Genomic DNA, 18,786 nt, shown 5'->3' on the forward strand with positions numbered 1-18,786 from the left:
TCCTGTGTGGCTTCAAGCAATCCTGAGTGCAGCATATGGAGGAGCAGCAGAAGCAGAGCCCCTCCGAGCCTCCACTGCCAGCCTAATCATTATAATAGTTGCAGTTTTTTCAGGGGATCCATTATGCAGAGATGTGAGTAGTTTGTATGTAGCTCTGTAATTACCTATGCATCCACTTCCCAGTCCAGCCCTACATCCCCTCAATGGCTGCAAGACAGATGGCCCTTTAGAGCTGAGATCGCGAATTCAAATGTGTCCACCCAAAAGCACTGATTCAGCAACTACTAAAATAATTTTGTAAATTTTTCTCAATTTCACTAGTTGGTTCCAGAAGGCAAAGAAATTAAAATCTTTAAATCAAAACTAAAACTAGTTTTAAACTAGCCACCACAGGCACGTTTCACTTTGTTTTTGTGTGTGTTTTTTTAAATCACATCTTTTTCTTTATTTCACAGAAATTAAATCTACTTATTCTGTACAAAGTGATTCTTTTCTCCTTTTTTTGTTTGTTTTGTTTTGTTTCGTTTCGTTTTGTTTTTAGTTTTTCCATTCACCAGGCTCACCTGTTTGGCTTGACTCAAAACGTTTTTTGTAGTTTGCTGGGTTTTAACCTGTCATCACACCAAGAATCTGTGGTTTGTGATCCCCTACTCTGCTGGGTAGGGGAGCTTTCTCCTGAATGGTTTGCAGACCCTGTGGGGGCTGAAGCAGCCTTGCTCACCCAGTACCAAGCAACATCTTAAGCAACACCACAACCAGGACCTTCTGCAGATGTGAAGGAAGCTATCTCAGAGGGAGATTTTTCTGAGTCTGGCAGAAATAAATTAATCTATGAGACTAGGCAGGTGTCAGCCTGAGGGTGAGGTAAAGCTCAAGGCTAGAAGTTAAGTGACTGAGGGCAGCGGCTGGAGACAGAGCCTTGGGTAGGAGTGCACAGCTGAGGTGTGTTATAATAAGCAGAGTTATTACTGAGCTAAAGGTCTCTGTTCTCACGGGGCTGACCCTGGGCTGGAGATGAGGGCTGTGCTGCTCAGTGCTTTGCAGAGACAATTATGCATTTTTATTCACTCTTTCCACACCTGCACAGTAGTATGAAGCTGTAGAGTTCATGAGTCCTATGGGCCCTTCCCCGTCTCAACATCCATGCTCCAGATTTTCTGTTGCTGAGCTATTATTTACCTCCCCTGTCCCTGTGTCATCCTGCTTTTCTGTCCCAGTTCAGTTCCGATCTGCCCATTAGTTGACATTTTCACAGCAGTAGCAAAATAGGTAGAGTGGAAGGATAAATGAGATTTCTTCCAAGTGGTAAATACCTACCCTTGAGAAAGCAATTTGTCTTCTTCCCTCCACAGAAAAAAAAAAAAAAAAAAAAGGTATCTTTCCAAAAGGAAACACTTACTTCACTTACTTTCATTTTGTCTTTGCCTCTAATGTTTTCATTTAAGGTTTCAAAAAAAGTCTTTAAAAAGGCACCAGGATAACCTCCAAAGCTGACTGGTAAACAAAAGCTGCTAGCAGAGAAAATACAGTTGACCAGACATTAAGCTGAGATTCAGTTCCTCTGTTTCCAGGCACAACTGGCTTCTCATCAGGGAAATACTGTTTACATATAACTTCACCAAGCAGCTCTACTTGTGTAGTCTGGTCTTTCTCTTCTCTTCATTGCAGCATTCTGCATTGAACACTTCAGGCTAAACTCATTTCTGGTGTTGATCCTCTTGAAGATGATGAAAGGATCAATCTGTCCTATCCCATATCAAACCAGGGTGTGTTTTAACTGGTTGTGTTTAGGCTACAGATTATTGTACTAAGGACTAAAGTGGCTTTAAGCCGTAGCAGACACAGGAGGCAGGTTCTTCTCCAGTGCAAATACTATTATGGGTCTGAAGGGTTAACATAGCACAGTATAATTTTTAAATGTTCTTATCAGGCCTTAAAAACTATCTGTTCATAGTAAGGGTCCCCCCTTTCATGACATGCTTAACTAAGAAAATACATCCTGTGTTTATTTTTAAAAGCCACAGCACTTAAAATCAATAGCTTTTCTCTATACCTAACTGCAGATAGATTAACTTCTAGATAGGTAGAGTGAGGGTATGAAAACCAGGCACCATTTTCTGGCCAAAGAAATCCTGGAAATAAAGTCCTCCTGTCTGAATTTTGAGCGTGCTTTGCTGAGGGAAGGAGAGAGCTGGGGCCAGCCAGTCTCCCTGGTTTGCTTCAGCACTTAGGGGAAGTTATCTTAGTAGTCAGTGACCAGTGCCATCTCTGCTGTCCCACTTCCTCCTCCAGCACAGGATAAGAGCACCACTCTAAGCAGTGAGTCCTCCAAATCACAGCCTCAGAAGTATTTAACCTATATGTGTTCATTTCCTCGAGGCTGTGAGGGACATACCAGAAAAAGTGAAATCTTTGCATGTGCAGTCTGTCTCTCATTTTTCACCATACATTTACAGCACTCTCACCACATTGTCTAACTGTAGCTACCTGACATTTTTCTAGACAGTAGAAAAAACTCATATTTTAAAAAAGCAGTGACTTGCTTGGTGACCCAGCAGTAAATTAAAATCATCATATACAATGTGTATGAAATAGAAAATCGAATTTTGGTGCAACAAAACTGACAGTTTCATTTAACAGAGAATAAATGAATGCAGACTCCTGTGTATGAATGACTGATTTAAAGAGACTGTGCCGATTTTCCAAGATGAGAAAGCTGATCAAAAGAAAATACATGTATTTCCATGTGACACAGGTTGTATGCCTATTCCAGTGAAATTAGGCTTAAAAAGTCTTATATCACAGACACTGTCACTTTTCCCTCATTTCACTGTGATTTTTTATAGAAAATCCGAAGCCTGAACACTCAAAAATATCTGAGTGTAGTAAATTCCAGTTATTTCAGTGGAACTGGTGCTGAACACAATGATTGCACAGTCAGATCTATCTATGCCATCAAGGTGTGCTGTCTGAGACAGGAGCAGTTTAATTTTGCACAGTATATCATCCCTTGCTTAGCAGCTCCCTACCATTAGCATAAGTATGCTGTGAAACAGGAAGAAGTTATTACTGTATGTTTACACATGTAGTATTGTACTTATACTCAAAAAACCACATTTATAAATCAAGCTCTTCTGCCTGTGCCCCTGATTTTGGTAGGATAGCAGCTGGCACAAAAACCCAAAAGAGCTTAATAGGCAAAATTCAGTTTTTTCCACCCAAAGTCTGGTTGTTCGCATGTGAAGAAGTCTGAGAGAGAAGCTTTGGATTACTTGTTTCCCATTTGTGCATTACTTGCTCAGTACACTTAGGGGAAAGAAAGTCCTACAATTATGTCCCTCTCTCACAAAAGAGTGGTTCTGCAAGTATTGCTATAGAGTTTCCCTTTTCTATAGTTTCTAACACAAACCAGGGAAGGTCACATTCAAACTGCACTAAATAGTTGTCTTCATTCCAGATCAGAGGATTAAGTTCAGGTTTAAAATTAAATGTAAATTACAAATAAGTATTCAGAAAACGTTAATTAAAAGTATTACGTTCCTGACTCATTTATTGCTCAGCAAGGGTTCCTAAGTATCTTAGCTGGAGAAAGGGGCCATTCACATTCCTCCTTTTTTTTGACCAAGTCATTGTACATGTCTTAGGTTATCCATTTGCAAGTTAATGTAGTGCTGAAGCAAAGGTTTTCATTTTAAAGAAGTAATATTTCACAGCAAGATATGTTCCTGCAAGATGTAAAACAATCTTTTTCTAAAGCACTGGGAGTTAATCAGCCTTTCTCTCCATTGCTACAGAGAGGATTTGAATGGCATAAGATGCTGATTGCTTAGATCCCAGAGTCTATAGAAAACCCAATACGATTACATTTTCCTCCCTTTGTTATCAGAGTTTATTGTATCTTGGTGTTCAGGTTTTAAATAGTGTTCAAGTAAGAAAAATAAATTAGGAAAAAGGTATTTTCTGAGTCTTCTGAATAACGATGGCATTGCATCAAAGCCCCACATGAATGTGTGAGATGGAGCTTGCAAATGAGTAGCAGGGGGATCGTTCCCTGTCCCTGGTGTGCCCTGGATGTGTCTCACCCTGGCAGCCACATCTGGGGCAGCAGTGCCCTGCCCTGCCCTGCCCTGTGAGCCAGCTCCACAAGGACTTACAGCCCCAGGGTGACACGGGGCTCCTGTGCCTGTGGCACTGCCCCTCCCGGCCCCCTTGCAGCGTTTCTCTTTCACATTTGATCTTTATAGTTTCCATACTGGAGCGATTTGGTTTGCTGAATTCTGGAAATGTCTCCAGTTAAAATGCTAGTGTATTAACCTGCTGTACTGAGTCTCTTTTGTTTCTCTTTACCAGAGTGCTGCTTGCCAATTTTTATGACTACAGCAGATTTTACTATTCAAACAGAACCAGATGGAACACCAGTTCAAAGAACATGTCAGAATTAAATATTTCTTTTTTAATTAGTTGCTTCTGATTTATGCAAAAAAAAATTAACATAAGAGTGGGAGAATGTGCCATGAATCCAGATGCAACACAGCCCACACAAGCATTATCTTTTCTTTGTCAGAGACATAGAAGCTTTTTCTTTTATTCTTTTCTTCCCTTTTCTTCTTTCCTTATTGTTTCTGGAGTTCATTTTTCTTATGCTTTCTGCATCTTTTCCTTCTTGAACCAGCCTCATAATGAAGACTGAGGTTCTCTTATGTTTATTAGTGATACTTTTCCACCATTATTCTAAATTTTCTCCTAAAGAAACTGCCTGATCTGCTTCTAAGAAAAGTTACTGTACTCAATCTTATGACCCCAGCATCAGTAGCTCAACTTGATAGCATCTTTTGACTCTATTCTTTGTTTTCAGTTGGGGAATCTTTACACTTACTGTTTTTTCTACAGCAGAAAAGGATTTGAGCAGAAGGTGAAGACTGTGAGGAATATATATTTCAACTGCAGAAGAAAGGTTCATTTCTCTTTTGCTGCCAAGAATTCCTATGTCTTTGGCTTGAATGTTTGCTCATCTCTTCTTCCATGCTTCTTCCCCATTTTTGCCAAGTCACATAAGCATCAGTTTAGTAAAACATGCTGACTGGGGACAGTTGTTAGGCACAGACTATAAGTTGAGCATGTGATTAGCTGCTTTCCCTTTTGGGGCTTTCAGGATGTTGCTGTCAAGGTCAATGAGAAAGACTTCAGTGACTCAGGAGAGATCTTAATAGCAGCAATATTTTCTCCCCACTTTATGGAGCTACCACAAGTATCACTGAGAGTTTTACACCAAGCTTTGAGGTAGTTTACAGGCTTAACTATTTTCAGTTAAATCCAGGATAAATATTTACAACCTGTCATTAATCAAGTAGTTGTGCTCTTGCAATGACTACTCATTTCAAGAATGAAGACTTTTGGTAGTAATATTCCAACCAAATTAATTAGACTATTTTCAGAATTTCTACTGGAGCCTGTCTCAGTAGCATTTTTAGTTAGCATTACAATCTAAGAAATTAAGGAATTAAGTCATAGTTGTATATACCTCTGAGAAAGCATGATTGGCCAAATCAACAGCAGTGTTAACAAAATAGATCAACTCCTGCCTAATTAAATGTTTGACAGAACAGTGAAGCTTCACAACAGTTAATCTGACTCCAAGCATTGTATGCTATCTGGGGAAATGACACGGTTCTCTAAAAATATTTGCTTTGGTATGTTGTGTCAAGTGATGGATTGTACAGCTTTTCAAGCCACAAGAGATGCCCACAACAAAAAGCTTCCTGTTGTTAATCAAACTCCAGCACTCAGTGCTTTATTTTCTCAGGCTGTTGAACAGACCTACAGTAGGAGTGTTAAAAGCTGGCAAAACTGCTCCCTTGCTACAGCTCCCTCAATGGCTGTATTTTATTTAACAAGGCAGATTTTCATTCTGAAGATAAGGTCTTCCATACTGCAGCCTAGTTATGTATGACGACAGGAAGCAGCAATATTAATTTCAAGCCGTGTCGTTCTTTATCCAGCAGTTTTCTCAGATTTGCTACGTGATGCATGGTGCAGAGCTAAATGTTATTTTTTTTCCTTCTCCTTAACTGGTCTCAAATAAAATACATGTGCCACCCGTTGCATATCTTTGTCTTAAAAATGTGTCACCCACCTGCATTTTTTGGAGACAGTAATACAGCTATAAGAATATTTCTCCTGGATGCTAGGAGATATTGCAGAATAAATAGAGAGGAAGTAATTCATATGTAGAAACAGCTAGTGCTTGCAATATGCTTCTGTAGGAAATGAATTCATTTTAGAAATAGGAACAAGTAAGGCTTTTTTGAAAAAAAAAAAAAATTAACATTTCGCTCTTGGAAAAAAAATACAGACTTGAGATGCTCCTCATTTTTTGTAAGTTAGGGACACATTCCTATAGACAAGTTTGCTCCCAGACTTGCACTTTCAAATAAAGATCTTCACATTGCAGCACAGTCAACTATCAAAGGCTGTGTTTTTGGATAAGGCCCTTAGGCATCATTTTCCAAGAGAGATATGCTTCTTAATCTGAATGAAAGTAAAAATTTGAACAAGAAAAAGAACTTGAAACATGCTGCCATTAGTCAAAGCTAAAACTTTGGTCATGGAAATAAAATGTGAAGATTTCAGGTTTGGAGACAGCTGCCTATCTCAGATCACAGCCATAAGGCTTGCAATAAATCGCTTGCATTTTCTAAAATAAATACCAGATGTTTGTTTATCATATGTGCAGAACGTTAAATGTCAAATAATTGCAGGGAAATGCATTTGATGTTCATCTTCAAAAGTACCGTATTTCAACACCACATCTCTTCACAGTCACTCTAACATGAAACACAAGTTCTTGAAACGAAAAGGACCAAGAAGGCCAAAACAAACAGCTAGTTATTAAAGACTTATATTACAATCATAGCTGGAGTAGCCTGCATGTGAGAGAAATGGGTTACCTCTGGTCACGTTAACACTTGGAGACTTCTTTGGAGAGGACATATACTGTGTTGACTGGAACTTATGCAGAGAGGTACACTCTATAAACATAAGCCTTCAAGATGCAAAAGAATTCCTATGTGGTGACACAGCTGTTCCAGAGCTATTACCCTGTGCCCTGATCACTCTGGGAAAACTAGAGAAGAGCTGTGTCTTATCACAGCTACACTTTGTTACCTTCAGGTTCCAGTTGTTACCAGCAACTGGTATGAAGTTGAACAGTCCCAGTGACATTTAGAATCTTTGTTTTATGGACAACTTTTTGCATTTTATAGAAAGCAAAGTTTCGAAAAACATTGGAACAAAACCAAAATGCATCACAAAGAGATTAATTCGGGGGAGCTTAACGGCCCATTAAATTGTGTCGTGTAGTTTCCAAGGTATTCTTCTACATAATTCATTTCTATCACCTTACTTAGAGAAGATTGCTACATTTAGAGCTTAATTTGCAAACATACTTAGGCACCACAGAGGGGTGCACAGTGTTGCAATTCTGTTTGCATGCACCTGGAGAGGAGCAGTTCCCCTCCGGACACCACTGCAAAGAACTGTCAAAGGGAAGTAAATGCCTACCTCTCTCCTGGTCCTTTTCCCTGAGACAGAACTAAAAATTCCAAGAGACCATTCTGTGTCTCTGTTGTTTGATCTCACCTTTCTTGTTTGCACTGCTTCTTTCTCACAAAACACCCATGGAGAAATGTTATTCTTCTTTCCTCTATCAGCTTGTGAGCAAACAGCCCCTGGCATGCCGCAGGTCTGGGGTCACAGGGGTTTAAAACTGTGCTGAACACTCGAGCTGTCAGACTCCAGGCACTCCAGGAGAGGGCTACTGTTGACATAGTTCCAGTTTTCAAGAGCACATAAGCATTTGCTGACCTGGAGAGAGAGCAGATCTATGTGAAGAGATGTGCTCCCTAACAAAGGGCTCTCCTATCACCAGTAATGTCCTTCTCAGTTACTGGATCCAGAAGTGCTAATGAGGTGGCCTTTCCTTCCTTACTTATAGGCAAGAAATCAGAAGCCCTCTCAGAGTCTCCCTCTCTCCCAGTGAGAGAGTTCTTCCAGGTTTTAGGCATGAAAGTACATGTCTGTATCTGCTGTGTGTTTGGGACTTAATCCTGGGCAGTAAGATGGATGCTGTAGGATATTCAGTACCCTGGCATTAAGGTGTATTGAATCCTAGAATTTGGGATAGAGCAAAATTTGGGGGGCTGAAGTTTTCTGACAAGACAAGCCTGAGGCCTGAATGGTCAGTGATTGGAAGCAATTGTTAAGTCAGTTATCAAATAATCAAATCTCCTAAGCTACCAATGTTAAATTTTAACTTGGCTTCAAATACCTAGAACTCTTGTAGTAGGCCATTGCTTGACTTTATTCACAATGAAGTACTTACTGTATATTAAAAAGCCTCTACTAGAATAATTTCAAATCAGTTGGAATGGTACAGGCTTGGGACCCTAATCATTTCAAAACTGAAGAGCTGTTTCAAATTGTAAGAGAAGCAGATCATTTAAATAACTTAGCTCTGCGCTCCCTCAGACTTCCAGATTTTCAAGTGCACTTCAGCCTGGAAGTGAATGTGGTATTGGACATAACTCAGTGCAGCACACTTTACAATCAGCGGAGTACAGCTTGGAGAGCATTTGAAGTTAAGCTGAGATTGCTCAGAGCAATGATGCCCAGATTCCCCCATTAACTTTCAGATTGCAACAATCTAACATCTGAGACTCTCCAGTTACTTTAAATCACTTGATTGTTTTTGTGAGGTGGTGCTGGGATTTTATTTTTTTTTTAAAGACCGAATCTTTTTTTTTTTTTTTTTTTTTTAATCACACAAAACCAAAATGTTACAGTATTTCACCCCTAAAGACAAGGGCTAAAATGTTACATATAGACTTGAACCTTACAAACTAGGGCAGAGGCTTTGCCCTGAAAGACAGTTCTGTCACACACAAGGCAGCTATTCTTGTGCTGGAGGACTCCAAAATGCCTTGCATATGACATGGGCACTGAGAGCAGACACTCTGTCCTCAATAGTACTTCCTTCAGCCTTTTGAGAGAGAATGCAGAGCATGTTGATTTAACTGCTCCAGTGCCTTTGGATATATGACATACATCCAGGAAAAAAAGATGCCTGTAGGACACAGGACACATACATTTTGCATCCTACATACTTCAGAAATAGTGAAAAAGCCTGGGACATTCATAGGGCCATTCACTTGAGAAGGGTTAATTCAACCTGTTATTATCCTACTAAACTCTGGACAACTGAAGTTAGAGGAATAAATTATACTGATTATTATTTTGTGAATAGTGTCATTTTATACTGAAATTAAATTACCTGCTTTAGGAAACAAAGAGAAGGTTCTAGCTGCAGAGAAAGAAGGTGAAGAACTTGATTTAAATTGGTTTGTTGTTATGGCTAAAAAGAGGCTGGCAGGAAATGGTAGAGGTTTCAAAACTGTAGTCACCAACCTGACTGTGGGGAAGTTTTGTGCATTTGAGCATCAGCTCTTTGGCAGCTGGACTTGTGTACTGGGATAAGGGTTTCTTTTGCCAGCAGAACTGAGTATCCAGCTACTTGAGTAGCTGTATTCTTGCACTCCACGTCATTCTCCCAAATACGCTGATACTTTTTTGACGCCACATGATGACCTAGATAAGGAAAAGACCTGGATGAAAAATAAATAATGGGGGAGAGCAAGATGAATGTAAATCACTTGTCCATTTGTAATGGACAATGTACTTCCATGAGAGAAGGAGAGAGAGAAGAGTGAAGAAGAGAGATGACCTCTAACACACATTCATGTACATTTCTCCAGTGAGTTCAAAATGACATTGTTTTGTAATGGTAGAAGTTCATGGCATTTGACAGTTGTAACGGAATTTCTGCACTTTCTTCTTTCTGTTTTCCTCAAATACATCATACAGTACTAGCAAATAGTTTGCTTTTTCCCAACAAAATCAGAAAGTGATTTGTAATTATCTTGTGACTAACTAATATACATTGGGATTCTTTTCTTCTTTTCTATTTGCAAGTGATGATCTTCTGGGTTTTAGCAGAATTCTTGTTATCATACCCTAAGTGCACAACTTTGACATTATCCTAGTAAATTTCATCCCGTTTCTACTGCCGCAGTCCTCAGGGTCACTCAGTTCTCACTGCATGAGTCTCCTCTGTGTTGGCAACACCTTGCAGCTTAGTGTCCTTAGGGAATTTCATTAGCATCTATGCAAAGTGCTTAATGAAAGTATTAAGTAAGGTTGTTCAGCAGACTGCTCCTTGAAGAATTGCTGTAGTAACTCCTCTGCAGTCTGGTGGTTCCCACTTGCCCTGATGGTGTCTCTGGTTCGTCCCTCACAGAAGAAAGAGAATTCTCTGGCGTGTGAATAACATTCCTGGCTAATCACGTGAATTTTCCCATCTTCTGTGATGACTCTGTTTACAAAAGAGGAGTACATACATGTCTATGTTATTGTCAACAATATTTTGCAGATTGCTTTATATAAAATCCTTATTATTTTTGTAAAACGGGGTGAGGTAGAGAAGGTGCAATTGCTGCGATGTTGTTATGCTCTAAACTGGTTGTCCTCACATTCCAAATTATTCTCTACCACAGGTAGACCTGGGCCTTCTCCGCTTTGTTTCTGGAATTGGGACCCAAGGAGCCATCTCAAAAGAAACAAAGAAAGAATATTATCTGAAAACATACCGTGTAGATGTCAGCTCAAACGGAGAGGACTGGATTACATTGAAAGAGGGAAACAAGCCTGTTGTAAGTATTTTTTTCTCCTTTTTTGTCTCTCTTCAGCTGATATAATGCTCTGTTGAACTGTTTAGTTGCTGTCATCTGCTTTAAAAAAGGGTTTAAAAATAAGGTTTAGTCAGGTTGATCAGCACTAAATATTTCCCAAATCTACGAGCCAGCTTAAGTCTCAGTAGTAATGGGCCACAGAAATTGTCTATGCAAAACCTAGAGCAGCTGAAAATGGTGTACGGTGATGCCCTATCTATTGAGCTCACCATAATTTGAGTAATTTTGTGTCTTTTTCCTGGACTGTTCTGCTGTTTTGCTGTTTCTCAGAGATTTTCTATGTGACCTTGAGAAAAATATTGTGCAGAACTTTTCAAAAGATGTGTCTGTCCATTTCTGCGGTGAAGCTCTGGATATGTAATGTGTCAGTGCCTCAGCTCCCTGTGCAAGGCTAGCAAGTGATTAGTGGTTTGTTAGACTTCCAAGTATCTCAGTGATGAGGGTCATACAGACAGATGATTAGGCACATCTTTCCATCCTTATAGATTTTTATCACCTTTCCATTTATCAGCAGATTTGCTCTCTGTGACCTCCCAATGAAACAGCTTTAGATACTCATAAGAAAAATTGTCATTATCTGCTACCGTGAGCATAAAGCTCATTACTGAGAAGTCAGTTCTGCTCGAGCTCTCACATGAATAGCCCCAGTGAGGCTGTGCCTCCCTTCCCACCTCGCTCAGGATGTGCCTGCGAGCAGCATCCCCAGAGGCTGCCAGGGACTGATGCAATTGGAAAAGTTTTGTGGTACCTCCCTTCAAAATAGCTTTTTTGTGACCCTTCTGTAAAGGCATAGAAGAGCTGTGCAATATCAAACTCTATCAGTGTAACGCTATCTAGCTCTAAATATTTGGTTACTGGTTTGTCCCTGACTCATCTGTAAGTGCTCTGCCAAGTCCACTACATTTATCTAATCAACATGGTACCAGTGTTTAACAAATGCATCTTGCTTTTTGGAAGTACTTTGGAAAACAATTAAAAAGGAATACTTAAAACTTCTCTCTGACAGGTATTATCCTGGTTTTACTGGAAGTTCTGAAAGCCAAATGACACAATGTGGACACTGTACAGTGATGTATATAAAGATACAATAATTGACTTGCCCAAAGTCATAAGAGGGGACAGCACAGTGGCTGGAATGAGACACAGGGTTTTCTGGCTCTGGATTCTGTAATCTGAACAAATGCTTCTTTCAAAATCAGACCATGCCTGATTTTCATTACCAGCTTCAATTTGTAAACTCTCCAAGAGTGTGTTTTACATGAGATTCTCTTGCACATGCAGTCTTTAACTAGTGAGAATATTTCCTAAACCTGTATCACTTGTATAAAGGGTTAATTTAAAAAATCAGTTTTCTAAAATGGCAGTATTTTTTTGTTGATCAAGACAAAGTCTCCCAGTCTCCCTCCCAGATATTTTAGTTCAAATCAAAAGTTTGCAGCTGCAAGTCTCAAGTCAGTCATACACCAGTGTTGAACTAACTACATAAGAATCTGTGTACTTTTGAGAAAAGACTCCCCTTCCTGTCAGATGCAACCTTTGAGAAAACTACAGCAGGTCTTCACAGGAAAAAAAAAATTGCTGGAAAGAAATGCAGTTCCATTAAAAATCTCTTACTAGATATGAAACTCTTATCCTAAATTACTTGAGATGTAACTGAGCCTTATGAGTTGACAGCTGTGTGCCGTTGCCCTCCACTCCAAATTAATGCAGCTACTGTAAGGAACAAACAGGAAAGTAGGACAGTGTGTGTAAGAAATGGGAGAATCTCCCATAAAAGGAGAAGGGTCTGCATCCATGGAAAACAACAGGAAATTGGTCCCCTCTATGTGAGGAAGAAGCAGGAAGCTGAATCACCTTCTTTGGACTGGAACATAGCAAGGTTTCGGCTGGGCTAGGAAGGAGTGTGCCTGCAGGATCCTCAACATGAAAGCACAGCACAATCATGAGCTTCTGGTGGAAGTCTCATTGTTCATCTAATTTGACTGCCAGCCTTGGGAGATGCAGGGAAAATCTTGGAACCTGCTATACAGATTTTAAATAGACTTCAATCTCAATATGCAAGGAGAAAGAAATCCTGAGAACTAGTTGAAAAGGATTTGAAAACAGGAGGTTAACAAAGCAAGGTTTGCACAATAAATCTTAAAAAATCATGAGCTCAAGGTCAGAAAGTAATATATGTTTTTATCATAACTCCATATAGGATTTTCACATGGTCTAATTGAAATCTAAATCTTTAAACTGAGCCTGAGATTCTGTAGCTTTCTGCATCATTATAAGAGTGTACAAGAAATAAAACTGCTCTAGTGGGGCATTGGGGGATTCTTCCAGGACACAGAAGTTGTTGGGTGACAAAGTCCAGTGTTTGTCATTCCTTCATATAGATCTGGGCATTAGGAACAACTTTTTAAGTATCATTGAACACCTTACATTTTCAGTTTTCCTCCCCAAGGAAAGCAAACCTGTCTGCAAAAATTGTGTTAGGAGATAAATGAAATGGTTTCCCACGCAAGTCTTTTGTCTCAGCCCCCACAACTAACCCTGGTTAGACCTCATATCATAACTATCTGTAAAACACAGAACTGTAAACACCATTTAAGAGAAAGCCTAACAAATATATACTTTTTCTTTCCACACAAAGGTGTTTCAAGGGAATAGCAATCCCACTGATGTTGTTTACAGACCTTTTGCCAAACCAGTTTTAACGCGGTTTGTGCGAATTAGACCTATGTCTTGGGAGAATGGAGTTTCACTGAGATTTGAAGTGTATGGCTGCAAGATAACAGGTAGGTCTTGGAAAAGATTATAATATCAGGGGAATGCATTGTGCCTATGCTGTGGGACTTATTTTTACGAGTAAAATTCATGATCATGATTTTCACCACAATCTGAATGTAGAAATGTTACAAAAAAGACAATAAAACACCACAACCCAAACATTCAGTGTTATCTGAATATTTTTCTCACACTATATTTCAGTTTTAATTACTTTTATTGCAGTCACTTTACAGCTTCATGCAAAATTGCTGAGATACACAGATATTTTGCAAATTCTCATCTTATTTTTCCTTCCTAACTCTCCAGTCCCTCTCTCTTATTTCTGCTATTCATAAGTAGTTCTCAGCAAATTTCTCAAGGAACAAACATACATGACTAGGTTTAAAAGGATTGCAAGGTACAAACACTTAGATCTGAAGCCAGTGCAAGTAATGGTGTTTGTACTCAAGTTCCCAGTCATGATCAGTATTGTAATTCCTTTGCATCACAGAGTTACCTGTCAAAAATTTTTCAGAAATAACTTTTTTACTGTTTTAGGTTTTCTATCATTTCTATACAGTGGAAGTGCCTTTATCTGTAAAGTAAAAATACAACTTACAGTTGAAAGAAAATGTTAATGATTTATTCGACTTTAGAAAGCTAATTTTTCTAGCACATTTTTTAGCACTTAATACAGTTCAAAGCCACTAATTTTTCATAGTTCTAGGGATTTTTTTTTTCTCTTAAGGTGTTTCTCTAGTCTTGAAAATGTTTCTTATAACTGGTTTCCATACAGCAGGAAAATAAGATTACTGATTACTTTATTAGAGAATTCCAAGTCATTCATATGAAATCTTTTCAGATTAGATGTAAATAATCAGAACTACTGTTACATTCTGCATTACAATTCTTCATTCATTGTAAGCAGGTACTTTTAATTTATTTTTCTCTTGGATCATGAAAGAAGAAACTATTTAGCTTTTGTGTCACCTAAAAAAGTCTGAGAGATGAAAGAAATGCATTAGGAAAATCTCAACAATAAATTATATTTTAATATATGAAGATTTCCATTTCCAATGTCACCAAAATTTGCAACCAGGTTTTGGCTGGTTTGAGGAGTTTTCTCTGAGGAAATATTCACAAATTCAGATGGCCCTGTACTCTTTGCCTTAGCAAGGAGAATAGAAAACAAGAATAGAATAGAATTTTCTGATCTCTTTGGTTCCCACCAAGCCAAAAATACTTGTGGTATTTTGGTACTTCCTGCTAAAACTAGGATGTGGAGGTTTGAGCAAATGAAAATTATATACAAACCAAATAGATTATTTTGAATATGAGAAATAAATAAGTAATTAGTTATGATAGTTGAATTGACTGACATGTCCTGTTTCTGGTTTGGCACTTGTTCAGAATAACTATTTAATTTATTTGGGGTTTTTTTCTCTGTAGATTATCCTTGTTCTGGGATGCTGGGTATGGTGTCTGGCCTTATTCCTGACTCTCAGATTACTGCATCTACTCAAGTGGATCGAAACTGGATCCCAGAAAACGCTCGCCTGATAACGAGCCGTTCAGGCTGGGCACTGCCACCAACCACTCATCCATACACAAATGAATGGCTTCAAATAGACCTCGGTGAGGAAAAAATAGTCAGGGGCATAATTGTCCAAGGAGGCAAGCACCGGGAGAACAAAGTGTTCATGAAAAAATTCAAAATTGGCTATAGCAACAATGGATCAGATTGGAAAATGATCATGGATTCCAGCAAGAAAAAGATAAAGGTAAGGGCAAAAACTGTGCACTAAAGAAGAGTTAAAAAAAAAAAAAGAAGTTGGCATTACATTTCTACACGTCTCTATCTGACCTTAGAAAAGGCACACCGCTGGGGTGAAGCCAAGTAGGAGGGCTCCAAGGGCAGCAGCCCTGAAGGAATGCTGTGGGAGCTGTCCCATGCCTGAGGGTGTGAGCTGGCCTTAGGACATTTGCCTCTCTGGCAGCAAGTTTTGCTTATTCAACAGCTAGTTCAGGCTTGACTCCTGCCAACCTTGGTCCTCTGTGGCCCAAAATTTACTGCAAATTCCCATGCAATGGGATTTAAAAGTATACTCTAAAAATCCAGACTCTAAACCCGACTGAACAAATTTATTTGAGACAAATTTATTTGAATTACTTTTCTTTTGCTTCTTCTCTGTCAGAGCTATAGAATGAGAATGGTGTTACTCAGCTCAGTGGGGTACCTGTTGTATTTCTCAACTGCCTGTAGATTGCTTTGAGAGTTTCACAGACTCTATGTAATGATCTGATCCAAGTCCCTCCAAAAGGAAGTGATGAAGTTTTTGTCATGTTATTCCATCCCAAGTGAGAAGTACTGTTGTACTGTCACAAGGGAGCATCTTGGAAGTTGCCTGGGAAAACATTTCCAGAGGAGGGCCTAATTAATTGCTGGGTAAGATTCCAAGGAAAAGAAAATGATTGAGTCCCAGAAGAGTTTCTGGGAATGTATCTGTTTTGATTTGTCTTTGGATGTATGCATTTCAAGACCTAAATTGCACTGGGGATTTTGCTTATTTACACCAAATCCCGATGAAGTTCTCCATCCCATTTTGCTATCACTGCTCACAAAGTTCATTTTTGCCTCGAAAGGGACTACTCTTTCTTAGTCCTCTTACCCTGTTCCTTGAGGAAATGAGTAGGCATGCAGCCCTGCTCACAAATTGGTGCTGTAGTACTGAGATGACCAGGGAATCATATATCAAAATGTGCCCTCAAAAGGCAAATCATTGTGGTGCTTGGCAGATGGGAGTTGCTCCATATCTCATCTGTGTTAGTTTGAGAATTAGATGTAAAAGCTGTTTTGCTGTATAGACTCATCCATTGGAGGAACCTGTGTTTCCTTAAAGGAAATGCTGAGTGGGCCCATGGATGTAGCTTTTCCAGGCACATTTGGTAAATATTGGACTTCATTCTCTCCTGTTTTAATCTCACTGAATATGTCTGCATTTTCTCACTTTTCATCATTTGTTTGGGGGATTAAAACTAAACGGATTCAGCCTTTGCAGTCATCTCCTTTCTCTTGTTACCATGAGTTTTGACTTCATCATAAAGTGTGAAGGGAGTGTAAATCAACAATGGGATCTTACCGTTTTCTTTCTAAAATAGATGTTGTTTTGACATGTACTTCTACACTGTGGCTCAACGAGGGAAAAAAATAATGCCATATGCTTTCGAAGCAGCGCGCCGTCTGCTGCATGGCTTTCTGTTTTCTAATACAGGCACTTGCCATCATTGTCAGAAGTTAGCAGTTTGACAAGAAAACTAGTGTGCTAACTAATGCACTGAGCCCATCCTCAGCTTTCATCACCACCAGAAATTAACTTTCAAGATTAATGGAACAGAGAGGGCTGGAATTCAAGTCTCTTGTGGCATAATTATAGTCCTTCCTTAAAATTCAATATGTTTAATAAACTTTATTCCAAAGCACAAGTCTTCTTTAAAGAGAATAGGATAAATCCTATGATTTTGGAGCCTGAGGAATTTAAAATGTTAATACTGGAATGTAGTGTTTTTAACTGTAAGTCAAGCTGGATGGGACAGGATGCTATAATGAGTCACAGCAGGAACGTGGATTAGAAACAGCCCTGCTATATGAAATGAAACACATCGTTTCACTTGGTTAAAGTCAGGACTTTCAATAAACAAACAACTGCATTTCAGAGAAGAAAGAGCAATGACAGGCTAAACATAACAACAGAATATGTCCAAAGGGTGAAACATCACCTTGTTTCTTAACATGATCTTGTCATTCATGCCTGCAGCTGCTTTCACAAGGACTACCATAACTCTTTCCTCTTTGGCTGACCCAATTTCAGCTATTTTTGAGTGTGCAAAATGTTTCCTCCTGTAATTTAGCTCAAGAACTCAAAGGAGTGAAAATCACAAATCATCAAATAACCATGCAGAACTCCATTTCAAGATCCAATTTGTATTTCTTGTCCATGGGCTGCTTACCCAAGCTTACTCCATAAAGTCATCTTTCTCTTTCATACTTCTTTCCTCCTTCCACTTTTTATGGGATGGGATGAGTTGTTTTGCAGGAGTTTTTTGCTGTTGTTTTTGCAGTTCCTCTCATAATTTCTGGTGCAAGAAACTTCAGAACATCCTTCCATTTGCAACTTCCTTTTAAAATTTTTCAGCAATGTTTATTTTGATTTTAAAATATGTTAGGCAGATTTCTTTCTGCTCACCATCTTAGCTCCTCTTTTGTTTAACTATTATTTATTATATCTTTATCTTTGTACTGGAGTAAAGCAATTTGTGACATAGCTTGTATAAAGGACACTCACAAAGTGAAGTTTTGCTGTACACTCCTCTCTCCTCTCCCACAAAGAGTATCAGTATGTGTTTTAAATGAACAGTCAAAATTGAATCACAGGCAGCTCTGCTCTACAAAGGACAATGATTCAATGTAATTCTAGATGCCTATTGAATCCTAATGTCTATGTGTCAGTACTCCATAGTGATGTCTTTTATAAATCAGTTTTCATTATTATATGTTGCTATTAAGACTACTATTAAAAAAGGGAGCAAGGATTCCTCAGATACATGTGTCTGTCTACTTTTATACATAAAATGGCATTCATTCTTTTTCTTATAGTAGGTAGCTTTTCTGATCATTTGCACTATATTGTTATTCAAATATAATAATATGTAATTCCATGTCAATTAGATCTGACAGGCCTTCTACACATGAATTTGTGACAACTGTCTTCCAAGCACTTGGCAGTACACTGGGTCAACCAGTGCCCCTTGAAGCCACCTTGGAGGTGCAATTTCCGTAGGAAGTAGGAGAAGCAGCATTGATGTTGACATTATTTTTTCAGTTTAGTTATTCACAGTCTCCCATCACAGCTGGCTTTTACTACTGGCACTCTGTAGCCATTGGCCAGAAGGATTGTGATCAGAATGGAGAAGTGTACAGTAAAAAAAAAAAAAAGAAGGGTTTTAGAACTGCACTGAAAATACAAGAAGCAATTTGGTTTAGCTGTGCTGGTTTTCTGCCTTAGGAATTCAGCCAGCTTTTCCCATAGCCTCTGTTTTCTCTGCCCCAGATGAATAGAGTTCATTGCAGGTTGGGTTTTGTTCTCATCCAAAGTGAGGGGTATCTGGTACTTTCTTCCTGAAGAATGCTTCTGGTTTCACAGCTATATCTTAAAAGTGTCTTATGATAGCA

At 38.9% G+C, this 18,786-nt stretch overlaps 1 protein-coding gene across 2 annotated transcripts in view; it reads left to right on the forward strand.

Moving 5' to 3' along the window:
• Nucleotides 1–18,786, forward strand: part of NRP1 (neuropilin 1) — a 113,595-nt gene that overhangs the window by 69,162 nt on the left and 25,647 nt on the right. For both annotated transcript variants that reach the window (XM_066315150.1, XM_066315157.1), the window contains exons 8-10: nucleotides 10,608–10,763; nucleotides 13,441–13,585; nucleotides 15,006–15,337. In XM_066315150.1, coding sequence (XP_066171247.1) covers nucleotides 10,608–10,763; nucleotides 13,441–13,585; nucleotides 15,006–15,337 — 633 coding nt within the window. The remainder of the gene's footprint in view (nucleotides 1–10,607; nucleotides 10,764–13,440; nucleotides 13,586–15,005; nucleotides 15,338–18,786) is intronic.

Source organism: Sylvia atricapilla, chromosome 1 (assembly GCF_009819655.1).
Source record: "Sylvia atricapilla isolate bSylAtr1 chromosome 1, bSylAtr1.pri, whole genome shotgun sequence".
Lineage (NCBI taxonomy): Eukaryota > Metazoa > Chordata > Aves > Passeriformes > Sylviidae > Sylvia > Sylvia atricapilla.